Here is a 13,153-nt window from a genome sequence, read left to right on the forward strand (position 1 = left end):
TTTGAAAACAGAAAACAAGAATAACGTGCAGATTTGTACATTGTGCCTGCAACTGAGCTTCGCGATTGGGAACTGTTGGTGGCTGTCATTGGTCTTGCAGTTCTACTGTGTGGCTGAGTTTGCGGGGAAGGCTTGGTTTTTGTTTTATTTTATGTGTGTGGGTGTTTTGCCTGTGTATGTGTGTGTGTGTGTTTGTGTACCGTGTATGAGTCTGCTTCCCATAGAGGCCAGAAGAGAATGTCAGATTGCCTGTAACCAGAGTTATACAGATGGCTGTGAGATGCCATGTAGGTGCTGGGAATCAAACCTGTGTCCTCTACAAGAATAGACGTGCTTGTAACTGCTGAGCCATCTCTCCAGCCCCTGAGAGGGGGCTATTTTTGTTCACCTCAGATGGGAGAGATTGACAGACTAAGCAGGGGGTTCTGCCTAAGTCTAGTCTGCAGAATGCATTGATGGAGTCATTCATGGGAGCATAGGTGATTCAGGCAGCTGCATCACTGAGAAGCCCCACACCCCAGCATTCCGGGAGCCCCCTGTGGATTTGTAGACAGCCAGCTCCAAGAGGCTCCCCTTCCTAGCAGTAGCTCACTGGTTTAATATAACCTCATACAAGCCTCCTGTGTCTTGTAAGTTTCTGGTGATCGTCATGAGCCTTGTGAATTTCCCTCCTCCCTCTCCCCTTTCCTCCCCACTCCAGGAGGAGATGAGTCTTTATGAAGCAAACAGCTGCACAACCAGGCCACCAGGGACACCTTTGGTGACTTGAGCACTTGCAGGGTATGTTGACACAGAGTTATCAGTGGACAGGAGGCTGCTGGGACTGTCACATTGCTAGAGTTATTTCTGTTCCAGGACCAGTTATTGATTTTAACAATCAATACATAGAACAAACAGGGGGAGCTGGGGTGCAGCTGGGTGTTAGAGCGCTTGCTTACCTAGTGTGTGTTACCACTGCAGCCACTCCAACACCACACAGGAAAATCCACTTCATTATCTCTTTAGGGAAGAGCAAGCAACGTCAGATGCCTTTGAGTACATTCCGGGCATGCCACTTTAAGACATAATCTGTGTGATTGCTTCTTTAAATTAATATTTTATGCTGTCTCATTGCCAATGACTATAATAAAATGGCAATAAACGTATTAAATAAAGCACCAGATATGTAATTTGTTTGGACTGTGGATGAATGGAAGACATTAAAATTCATAACCAAAGCCTATGCGCCAATGTTAATTTGCTGATTTAAGTTCACGACAGAAAGCCATCCCTTGGAATGAGCCGCTTAAGCCAACAGAGGAAGGCAAAGTCAGGGAGTCAGAGATCTCCTGGCTGAGCCAGGACTGGGAGGCACTTGCTTAGCATGTGCAAAGCCCTGGATGCCATCCCAGCACTGCAGAAATAAAGGGGGCTTGCTTGCCATCCTCAGGGAGGGAGGGAAGAAAGGTGTGAGTCTCCTCTGAGTGCCTGTGGGTCTGGGAAAAGAGGTGGACCAAGCTCTCCAGGTTTGGGAAGTCCGGGCTGCTGACTTTACACATCCCAGTTTCTTTCTCTATGTCTAGGGATGAGCTACTGCCGTCCTCACTAACCCTGCCCAAGAGCCTTGTAACCATGGGCCTTGCCACAGAACATGTAGAATATGTACCTTCACTAGCCCCTCCTCCAGGAAGTCTTCCCTGATGGCTCCACACAAACTGGGATGTGTGAGCCTTCTCCTCCCTGACACCCCTCTCCACTTCCTCCACCTGCCTCTCAGAGCGGGATTTAGTATCCAGATACAGGACTGACCTACATGTGCACCTAGAAACCGACCAGGCCTGGATTATTGGGTAAGCTTTCCCTTTTCTAAGTGTGCAGTGTTGTGTGGGTTAGGCTTATCACACCCATGGGCAACGGCTACCATTGTCTCATCCCAGAACATCCCGACCCCATGTGTGGCCTTTCTTGCCTCACAGCCCCTCACAGACACGAGCTCACTTTCCATCTCCAGATTCTAGACATTTCAAGTAAATGGAACCACACCACATGTGGCTACTTTTTAGCTGGATCTGCCTGGAGTCATTCTGGGGCTCATACCAGATTCTGTTCGTTCTCTGGCAATTACTGAACCTGTTGCTTGTTTCTGCTTATTCCTTATTGTGTACAATGGTAGTCTGAAAATTCACATGCAAGATTGTGAGTTTCTGGGTTTTCTGTTCTCTTGGGTCTACAGCTAGAGGGCAAATCACCTGCTTCCCTGGTGCGGGGATTATAAGCACCTTCACCTGCCTGGCTTTTTATGTGGTTCCAGGGCTTAAACTCCAGGCCTGTGTGCTTGCTTGTATGTTGGGCGCTTTACCTGTGCACCACCCTCCAAGCCCTGCGTCATGCTTTGTTGATGGCCCGAGAGTATCTGACCTGCTGCCTTGTGACTGACCTAGTGGTGGGGAGTGGGCTGCCCTGGACCCTGGTTCTGTGCTGTGTGTGTTGGCCTAACTTACCGAGTCCGCAGGCTGTGATACAAGCATCCCTGAAAGCCAGTGGGTCAGATGGAACTGTTCTTCCCAGCAGGGCAAGAGGCATATGGGTCACAGGCTCCAACCACATGAGTAGACCTGGACATTCTCTCTAATGAGTTCCTTCTGGTGAAGCATATAGGCAGGAAACCCCTCATGCTTTTTCCTCTCATGTGCTCCATCCCCCTTTGTCATATTATGGTATGTGAGAAGTCTTGGCCAGGAGCCCAGCAGATGTAGGGACCCCTTGACTTGAATGTCCTGCCTCCAGAACTATAAGAAAGAACTGTATTTTATTTATAAGTGGCACAGCGTCAGGGATATTTTGTTATAGCAATAGAATAAGAAATAGGCTCTCTACCTCGGTAGAGTTTCAAGACAATTATGAAGCCATTTCTAATTGCCCATCCAGAGAGGGCTGACTCTGCCAATATGAAGCCCCACATTTCTGAGCCCTGCTGTCCTGTAACTTCCCAGCTCCCTCACTGACTCCAGATGCCTCAACTCAAAAAACAAGCTGTAGTCTGTGCCTTTTGTGCATATGCTTTTAATCCCAGAACCCAGGAGGCAAAGGCAGGCAGGGTGGAATTCTGTGAGTTCAAGGCCAGCTTACTCTACATAGTGAGTTTAAGGACAGCCATGGCTATATAGAGAGGCCCTGTCTCAAAAAAATGTGTGTGTGTTAGATATTATAATATATATCATATATACATTATGTGTATATGTGTGAGTTTATAGTACCCTTGGGACCTAGTAACGGGCATCAGACCCCGCCCACACACACACACACACAGTTGGAGTTATAAACAGCTGTGAGCCTCTAAGTAGGAGAGTGTATACTATTAACCCCTGAGCCACCTCTTAGCCTGATTTCAACCCTGCAGGTACCCACTTCAGGCAGTGTGACTTACTGTAAAACAGTTTACCTCTGAGCCTCGGTTTCTCCTCAATAAAAATAGGGATGAAATATTGCTGCCACCAGACACATGAGGCATAGCAGCGACTACCAGTCCATCGGCACTGTCCAGCTGCCGTGGCATCTGGGACCTCCCTGGCTGACCCTGTGGCCAAGGGGCTTTGTGGGCGCTGTGGCCATTCCTCCTTGTCTTGGGGATTAGACAACTATTTCAGAGGTCTGGCATAGGCTCGGGAGACAATGACTGTCTTGGAGGGCTGGAGAAGCTAGCGCCCTGGGACAGACCCAGACACTCATACTGCCTACCAACAGCCAACCACTTTCATTGCACTGGCTCCCCTCCCCAGCCCACACTTCCCTGTTTGTGCATTCATCACACGCAAGGCATGCAAAAGTAGGAAAAGCCTGCTCTGACTGATGCCAAGCCCTTCTCCCAGGAGACAGGTGGGGCTTTTATGAGCAGAGCCTCCCCAGGCCCTTCCAGGCAGATGGCTGGACATTGCTGTCTCCCAGGCTGCTTCGGAGGGTGCCCTTGGCCCTTCAGTTCAGGGGATGTATTTAATGTGCCCTAAGCATCTTTACAAAGACCTGACCCTACCCAGTGCCATTGAGGTACTCAGGAGGGACATGGTGTGACATTCCCCCATTGCCCTGGGCATACCTGCCCAGGCAGGAAGTGAGTGGGGTCCATCTGCTCTCCTGCCTGGGATAATTATTCTCAGCACTGGCTTTACAAGTCCATGGAACAAGCCTCTCTCTGGGCCACCAAGTAGAGTCTTGGGACTGGGTGGGGGGTGTTTACAGAGTCTCAGAACGGGGGGTGCCCTGCATTTAGCATCGACTTCTGGTCAGGTCCCTGGTTGCTGTGAACCCTGACAGATAGAGGCAGAGTACCACTCCTTAGATCCACAGACTAGTGGACCCAAGACTTTGGAAAACTTTCTCCCCTAATGGAGCCTGGGTTTTCTCCACCAACAGAGGAGGTGGCGTTGAATGGTCCCAAAGTCTTTGCCCACCCAAAGATCTGCTTTTAGATCTGCTTTTATGCAGCAAAGTGCATCGAGGCACCAGGCAAAGGGGTCTTTAGCGGCTCAGCCTTGTCCCGCATGCTGAGCAGGACTCTCCAGGAATGATGGACAGCCTGTTCTTTTCTGTGTGACCTGGACAGTCACCACAGCTTGCCGGGTCCACTTGTTTCCCTCTGCCATGGGCCACGAGTGTTCCACTTGGGGACACCACTCAGTCCTGGCATGAGAATGATTCCTATTATTGATACTATATTGCCTTCCTGCTTAATAATACTCCTGCATCCCCAGAGGGGTTGTCAGCACCCGTACTTTCCAAAACTGGGAGACTGGGGCTCAGGAGGGTACAGGACTGTCTGGCAAGAGCACAGCTCTGGGGAAGGCTGGCACGGGCCATCAGGCTCCCTAGAAAGCAGCGGTGTGGCTCCTGCTGTCCTGTTCCTACCTCCCCAGGGATACCCTCCTCCCTGACAGCTGACAGCTAGGAAGTTGACATGGGACAGCCTAGGAGGGTCCTATCCATCCCTGGGCCTCTCCAGAGGCAGGGTCAGTCTCATGGTGACTGTTCAGGGTCCTATGCGTGTGTGTTTAGCAGAGAGAAAGATCTCCTTGGAACCAAACCACAAACAGAGCCAGGATGCATGGAGAGCATTGCTTCTGTGACATGAGCATTGCATGTTGAACTGAGCCAAGTGTTTAAGGTCTGTCCCTAACATCCCAGGGCAGCCTGCATGGGGACAGAGCAGGTTTTGCTGACTGCTTGCACAGTAATAGGATTACCTTGAAGGACATTACATGTATGTTAGTTACCCTGATGATAGGAGGCCTGGAGACAAGGCTTCCAATCACATCCGCTTAATGGAAGGGAAATGGGGGCTCAGGGAGGTCAGTGCTGGGTTTAGCTGGCAGAACCAGGGTCGCCAGGTACACTCCATTTTGGCTCTGCACTCAATTGAGCAAGTCAGGTAACCAATCTGTGCCTCAGTTTCCCCATTCAAGTTCCAGTCAGCCTAAAGCATTCGTCTCACTTTCATGAAACAGAATAGGCGCTTTCTGTATTTATATCTGTCCTTATATCCAGTGTCCGTAACCCACTTTCCCCTTCAGGGGACCCTGAAGGCCTTCCCTGCAGTTTTGGGCCTAGACTCGCAAGCAGCAAATATGTATCAGTCAGCTGTCACTGGTGATGCTGTGTAACAAGTAGTCCCACTCCGAGCATGTTATAGCAATAAGCATTCTTTGCTGGGTTCCAGGAAGTGTGTGAAGCAGCTGGGGTTCAACTCATTTTGTGTATCTTATTATTATGCAGACCAGAGGAGTGGCCTCCACCTGGGACATCTGTTCTCCCTGGGGAATGGGGCCGGAGCAAGTATGGTCCAGTCAGGGGGGGTCACACAAAACGTGTGTATTGTGTCTGCTTATGTCCCACAGCAGCTTGTGTGGGCCAGCCCATGGCCGGTGCACAGAGAGGCAACTGCCCTGCAAGTGATGCTGACACAGAAACACTTATCCTAAGACAGTGTTGCTCCCTGCTCTGAGGTCCCCAGGCAGCACTAGATGCTGAGGATTCAGACTCTGCATCCTTCCATCTGTCTGCTGTTGCCGTATCTCAGGGCCCGTGTTTTTATCACGTACTTCTGCTTCATTTTATTTTTTTTCGAGACAGGGTCTCTCTGTAGTCTTGGCTGTCCTGGAACTCACTATGTAGACCAGGATCCGCCTGCCTCTGTCTCTCAAGTGCTGGGATTTAAAGGCATGTGTCACCAGGCCCAGCAAATACTTTTTAAAATTAAATGAGCACTTAGTCTAGTCTACTGGGTCCATACTCACTGTTAGATATTCGTCTGTCTTCTTGATTGTAATAATTTTTTGTCTGGCAAGCTTCTACTCATCCCTCAAAACCCTGCCTTGAAGTAGATTCCAGCATTCCTCCACACCATATTATGGGTGGGGTTTCGGCACTCTGTTGTCCTTCCAAAGTTTGGACACTCATGGCTGCTTCATGGAGGCTGAAGCTGTGTCTCTCCACGGAGACTCCTTGATGTTGTGTCTTCTCTGGAATGGGGAATCTGAGAGCCTTCCCCTGCCCATGCCTGCCATCAAGGTCTGGAATGAATAAGCCAGTACATTCTTCTCCCTCAGCCTCAGAGACAAAAATCAAGGTGAACTCATCCCTCCTGTGCTGCGTTGGACAGTGACATATCTGAGAGAAAAAGGTAAGGAGCTGCCTCTGGCTGGGACACTCAAAGGGGCTTCATTTCAGCTCCCAAACACCCCAAAAGTGTATGAGTGCATATGCCCTGTGGCTTGGAAGTCAGAAACAAGCATTGCAGGTGCAAAGGCCCTGTGGTCACCTGGGTATGTGTGCATGAGTGTGGGTCTGTGGGAAAGCTAGGAAGGAGAGGCAGGAGTTACTAAAAGGCTGCCCAGTGTCCCCATGTGCTGTTCTTGGGCCCAACTTCCTCTCCTGGCTGTGAAGCCAGCAGAGGCCTGCCAGGGAGGCAGCCAACTGGTGATGTCGGATAGAAGAAAGGCTGAGTATTTTCTCCAGGGTCACAAAGCTGCTAGGAGGCAGGGGCAACTGGTCCCAGGCCTGTGTGTTTCTACACACCCTTCTCTTAGAGCAGGAGGGAGGGACTGGAGTTGGGACATCAGATGGAAAAGCCTGACCTGTCGCTACAGGAGGTTGATGCCACAGACAGGGGAGTCAGAACCTTGAGAAGCCCAGAGTACAGGGATCTGAGGTGTTCAGTCTCTTCTTCCTGTAGGACTGCACACTGAGGGCCTGTTCCGGAGATCAGCCAGCGCCCAGACTGTCCGCCAGGTGCAGCGGCTCTATGATCAAGGTGATGCCCCAGGCCCCTACCTCATGACAGATTTCCAATTGCCATCCCCTTAGTCCTCAGGTGTAACTCCATACCAACCTAACCCCAGAAACAGATCTGGGTGGGGCTGCAGCCCAGGAACCCTAACCACTGCAGAAGGAAGGGTCCTGTGTCCAGACTCCAGCCTGCTAGGCCAGGTGCTCTCATTGCCTACACGCCTTCTCCACTGACACCAGGTAGCCACAAGGTTCGAACTAACACTGCGAGGTAGGGAAATCAATCATCTTATGGTTTTCCGAGGCAGGCCCCACCCTGCAAGCAGAGAGCTGACATCTGAGTTGGGAGCACCCCCAAAATAACACTAAGCAAGCAGCTGTCTTGCTCCCAGGGTCACTTGCTCTTTAGCTCTGCCTGATCCAACCACCCCTTCCTGTGATTGCATGCCCATTCATCAAACAGTAACCCCCCACCCCACATGACCCAGAGTCCTGTGTGTGCAGCCCCAGAGCCAAGGCCCAGACCTTAGAGTTCAAACCTCCATCAACAGCAAAACCACAGGGAACCATAGCTGAATCCGTGGGCACCCTAAAAGAGGGATACAATAGCAGTAAGAGGGAAGCTGGTGGGGAAAAGCACCCCAAAATTCAGGTGGTGACCGAGGCATCTCAGAGGCACGTGACTGTGTCCTATACCTCCTCCTCAAGTTCCTGAGCCATGGGCTGAGTGAGGTGTTTAAACACCACATCTTGTCCTGTGTTCAGGGAAGCCTGTGAACTTTGATGATTATGGAGACATGCACCTCCCAGCCGTGATCCTGAAGACATTTCTTCGAGAGCTGCCCCAGCCGCTGCTGACCTTCCAAGCCTACGAGCAGATTCTCGGGATCACCAGTATGTACCCGCTTGAACCCTGGCCTCAGAGTGTCCCGGGTCAGCCTTGGTCTCAGCTGAGGCAGTGTCCACCCAACCTTGGTCCCTGTGGGTGAACAGAGAGGAGCATGGACCCACCCCTCTATTCATTCAGTAAGGCTGTAGGCTTAGCCATGTTGTCCATGGAGTGGAGGAGGGGAACCCTAGCTTGACTGGTGGTCCTACCCAGGTGGCTGCGTTTCTCCTTCGAGTGAAGTGTGCAGGCCCTTCCTGGGAGCCCTGCGGAAGACAAGAGCTTCTTGAAGGCTATAGTCTCCACAGAGGCTGGTGAGCCCTCTCCAGGGTATTTAAGAGAGTCATTGCACCAGTCTGGAGCTGATTGTATCTCAAGTTGTGGCTTTTCCCAGTCGCCAGTTAGTTGTGCGACTTGGGGCAAGTCATGCGGCTCCTCTGAGCCACTTCCCTCTCATGCATTCTCTGGGGCTCAGTGGATGGAGCCTCCATTCTCCTGGATCCCATCCCCAGCACTGAATAAAGTAGGCATGGGGTTATATAGACGTAACTCCAGCACTTGGATGGTAGAGGTAGGAAGTTCAGGTCATCCATGGCTCAAAACAAGTGACACCGTGCTCAGCTGACTGCTGTCAGAATCAGTGTCGCGGCATTCGGCTGCTCTGCCTGCTTCCCGGGGAGGGGTTCAGAGAGACCACCATGATCGCCAAGGCGCCCTGCATCCCTCCCATGTCCTCTCTGTGACTATCATTCTAAAAAGGGGAGCCTGACGCTGTATCATCCGCAGCCCAGGGCTGGCGGCCCCTTCTTTCCCTGGAAATGTGAATCCCAGGCATCTCCTCGTCCACTGAGATTACTGAAGCAACCAGCTCAGTTCTTCAAGACGATGGCTTTTATTAGAAAGCCCTCCAGCTTTTCATAGACAGGAATCCACAGGCTCAGTGGAAGGACCGTGTGATGGGTCAGAGGCTGGGGACTCAGGAAGAAGGTCACCTGTGTGCACCCACATCTCAGGGAGCTGTGTAAATGCTTGTTTATGGGTGAGATTTTTGTGTTTTAGTTTGTTTTTTTTTTTTTTTTTTTTTTTTTGTGTGTGTGTTTTGTTTTGTTTTTGAGACACGGTTTCTCTGTGTAGCCCCAGCTGTCCTGGAACTCATTCTGTAGATCAGGCTGGCCTTAAATTCAGTGATCCATCTGCCTTCCTCTGCCTCCCAAGTGCTGGGATTAAAGGTGTGTGCCACCACCTGGCTCCTGGGTGATTTTAAGTGCTTCAGCTGGAACCACTGAGCAACTTGGCTCTGTTTCTTTTTTAAAACTGGTCTCAGAAATAGTCTCATTATGGAGTCCAGACTGACCTTGAACTTACAATCCTTCTGCCTCAGCCTCCAATTGCTGGGATCACAGGATTCTGCAGTCACACTTGATTTTAGTTTCGTTTTTACTCCAAGGCTATAGCTCAAATGGAGGATCTAAGGATGAAGATTAGTTGGGAGGGTGTTTGCCGAGCAAGCACAGAGTGCTTCATCCCCATCGCTGCATAAACCAGGCAACGAGGCATCCGGCTGTAATCCCATCACTTGGGAAACGGAGGCGGGAGGCTTAGGAGTTCAAGGGTATCCTTAGCTACATAGTAAGTTTGAGGTCAGTCTGGGACGTAGGAGAACCTGTCTCAAAACTCAAATGGAGGGCAACCAAGGGAACTGAGAGTCCTTCATGCCCACACCGAAAGTGGGATTTTTCCCAGGCACAGCACAGTGGTCTATGTACACTGAGAATCATAGGTGCATTTGTCTTAGAGGAGGCCAGAGAGTAAACGCTGAGCCTTCCCCAGCCACGGCAGCTGCTGGCTCCATCCTTATAGCCCACAAGTAGCCCCAGGCAACGTGTCAACACACAGCCATGGTTGTGTTCAAGTAAAATATTACCGAGAGCTGGCATGGTAGTGCACGCTTCTAAAGCCGGCACTTGGGAGGTAGAAAGAACAAACAAAACCATTATTAAGAGAAACTTACTGAGCCGGGCCAGATGTGAACTGCCTGCCGTCTGTGTGTAGATTACTGGCCCTGGACTAGCCGTTTGCTGTTTGCTGAGTGACTCACTGCCCTGCTTCCCAGCAGGCCGAAGTTTCTGTAGCCATCACACAGAGGAGGAAGGAGCCAGGCAGAAGTACTAGGGTCTGAGCAGAGTCACATGGCCAGGCTGTCCTTGGGACTGTGTTACCCAGCCAGCAGCCTCATGCCATTGCAGGTGTGGAGAGCAGCCTGCGGGTGACCCACTGCCGCCTGATCCTGCGGAGCCTCCCAGAACACAACTATGCTGTCCTCCGCTACCTCATGGGCTTCCTGCATGAGGTAAGTGTGGCTAGCTGCCTCCCAGGAGAAGGCAGGCCAACCCCAAGACTGGGCCTAGGGACCTCTTGACAGCAGTCCCTGCACAGACCGGTCCTGTTCGCCTCAGGTCCAAAGTCACAGCCAACTCTATTCTATAACTGCTAAAGGACTTCCCTCAAGGCCCAGCCAGGCTCCTCTGAGAAGCTCGACAGTCTGATGCAATGCTCAGGGATGAGAGCCAGGAGGGGCAGAGGGGATAGTGTGTTGTATGACGTCACATTCTTGACTTTCCATATGTGGTGTATATGTGTGTACATGTTCATGTGTGTGTGCATGGATGAACATGTATGAGTGTACATGTGGAGGTCAAAGGTCAGTGTCAGAGGTCTTCCTCATTCGTTCTCATTTTTTGGTGACAAAGACTCTTACAGACCTGGAGCACATTTATTCAGTCAGCCATTATCAGGTGGTCAGTGAGCAGTGCGATCCTGGGATCTGCCTGTCTTTATACTCCCGTACTCCAGTGCCCAGATTAAAGGCATGTACCACCACACTCATTTTTTTGTGGCTCCCGGGAATTGAACCCAGGTCCTGTGGCACATACTTTAGCTACTGAGCCATCTCCCCAATGGCCCTTTACTGTACCCCCACATTCACAAGCAATACTGTCTCTTGCTGTTGCCTGGTTACTTTTCATGCAAGCAGGGATGCGCTCAGGCTCTCTTACTGGAGAAGGGGTTCTCTGTGAGCTGGTCTTGTTCCCATACAAGGACCCAGCAGCAGGTCTTCTTTGCCCTTGGGGCTGTTTCCTTATCTAGAAAGTGGGGAATATGGAATCCTACTTATCCAGGTGGCTGTGTCAGCCAGGAGGATGGGAGCCCCCAATGTAGAAAGCACTTTTCTCCCACTACCGTACCCAGGACCTGAGCTCAATTCCCCAACCACATCACAGAAGCCAGAGGGTGTCTGGTTTAGATCTTCAGTGCTGGGTACCCCACCTCAGCCCAGTCTGCCAAAGTGGAGGAGATGCTGATGGGGTACTCAGGATAGCCTAGATGGTAGAATCAGAGGGTCCCCACAGAATCAAGGCCAAAACCTTTTACAGATGGGAAAACTGAGAAACTGAGACCCCACCCAAGTGGAGATGTGGCCACACAGGATTTTGATACTGGCTGAGGTCTCTATTCCAGAATTCTTTTATTTACTTGTTCATTTATTATGTGTGTGTGTGAGCGCTCATGTATGGCTATGCGTGTGTACACGTGCTACAGCATGCACACATGGAGGTCAGAATACAGCTTGCAGGAGCAGGTTCTCTCAGGCCACGGATTGCTGGGTCCCTCAGATTTCTAGACTCTTCAGAAGTTACTGTTACCCACTGAGCATTCTCAGTGATTCTATTGGTTCTTGAGATGGGGTCTTTCACTGGCCTGAAACTGTGCATGGATTATTCTGGGGTTCAAACTCAACCTGGTGTGGCAAGCTCTTATTAATCAGCACCACCTCCCCAGCTCACCCCGTCCCCTTCCAGAGCTCTTTCCACCACACTGGCCCCTCAGGGGTCTGGATGGAATCCAGAACTCTCTCTCCACACCAGTCTCCCTTGGAGGTGAGGATGGAGTCCAGACTGCCTATTCCCCGGGGGTTCATTTCTTGGGTTTCCTCCTCCAGGTGTCTCTGGAGAGCATTTCAAACAAGATGAGCAGCTCTAACCTGGCGTGTGTGTTTGGGCTGAACTTGATCTGGCCATCTCAGGGGGTGGCTTCCCTGAGCGCCCTGGTACCTCTGAACTTGTTCACAGAGCTGCTGATTGAGTACTATGACAAAGTCTTCAGTGCCCAGGAGGCCCCTAGGGAGCAAACCCGGGACACTGTGGAAATGCAACAGGCTGGCCCTGTTGCCAAAGAATTCACAAAGACGGCTACTCCCCAGGCCTCACCATACCTGTCGAGCCTCCGTATCCCCTGACTAACTGGGGACACCTCAAGATGGAGATTGGAGCTGCTCCCTTCCAATCGATGCATCTGTATACCTGTTTGTCTTATGAACTTACTGTCTTTAAGAAGACACAGCAATTAAATGAACCCAGAACTTTCTAGTAAGGATTTTGTGCTTCTGATTATTGGGTCCATCACATATGCCTGAAATGGTATGCATGCATGAGGGCAACTCTTCTGAACCATAACTAAAGGGAAATGTCGATTTGTTGGCAAGGGGCCTGCAGCAGTCACTGTTGGCTGCGGTTCTGTGTGACAGGCCGCCCAACTCTGCGAATCACACAGCTGTAGACTGGCCACAGTTCCTAGGTTACCTGACAGTTCAAGGGTCCTTGGGGACACACATGTCCAGGGCTGGGCTGGCTATCATATGGGAAGATTCAGCTGTCTGGCCAATTACTCCTATCCTCCAGCAGGGGGCATGGTGTCTTGGGCAGAGGTGCTGCACACGGTTTGTGTGATCTTTGAGATCGTGGACAGCAATGCTCAGGTCCTGGGTAGAGAAGGATGTCCACTGCCAAGCCCGTTGGCCACGGGGAAAGACAAGCATAATTGACACTTCCGAACAGGAATGGAACTGCCGTTTGGCATCCAGCCAGCTAGAGGGCTCCAGGTTTCTTGGCCTCAGACAGACTGTCCCCTCAGGGGTGTAGAATGGGACCTTTACATCATCAAATACAGTGC

At 51.0% G+C, this 13,153-nt stretch overlaps 1 protein-coding gene across 5 annotated transcripts in view; it reads left to right on the forward strand.

Annotated features, from left to right (window-relative positions):
• Positions 1-12,574, forward strand: part of Arhgap8 (Rho GTPase activating protein 8) — a 46,360-nt gene extending 33,786 nt beyond the window's left edge. For 4 of the 5 annotated variants that reach the window (XM_076911783.1, XM_076911784.1, XM_034517337.2 and 1 more), the window contains exons 8-12: positions 6,579-6,652; positions 7,205-7,282; positions 8,023-8,151; positions 10,390-10,493; positions 12,144-12,574. In XM_076911783.1, the coding sequence (XP_076767898.1) occupies positions 6,579-6,652; positions 7,205-7,282; positions 8,023-8,151; positions 10,390-10,493; positions 12,144-12,440 (682 nt within the window). In that variant the 3' untranslated portion in view covers positions 12,441-12,574. Of the gene's footprint in view, positions 1-6,578; positions 6,653-7,204; positions 7,283-8,022; positions 8,152-10,256; positions 10,494-12,143 lie in introns of all 5 variants that reach the window. The other variant, XR_013103398.1, reaches the window with a different exon arrangement.
• The last annotated feature ends 579 nt before the right edge of the window (positions 12,575-13,153 follow it).

The sequence above is a fragment of the Arvicanthis niloticus genome, chromosome 13 (assembly GCF_011762505.2).
Source record: "Arvicanthis niloticus isolate mArvNil1 chromosome 13, mArvNil1.pat.X, whole genome shotgun sequence".
NCBI classification, from domain to species: Eukaryota; Metazoa; Chordata; class Mammalia; order Rodentia; family Muridae; genus Arvicanthis; species Arvicanthis niloticus.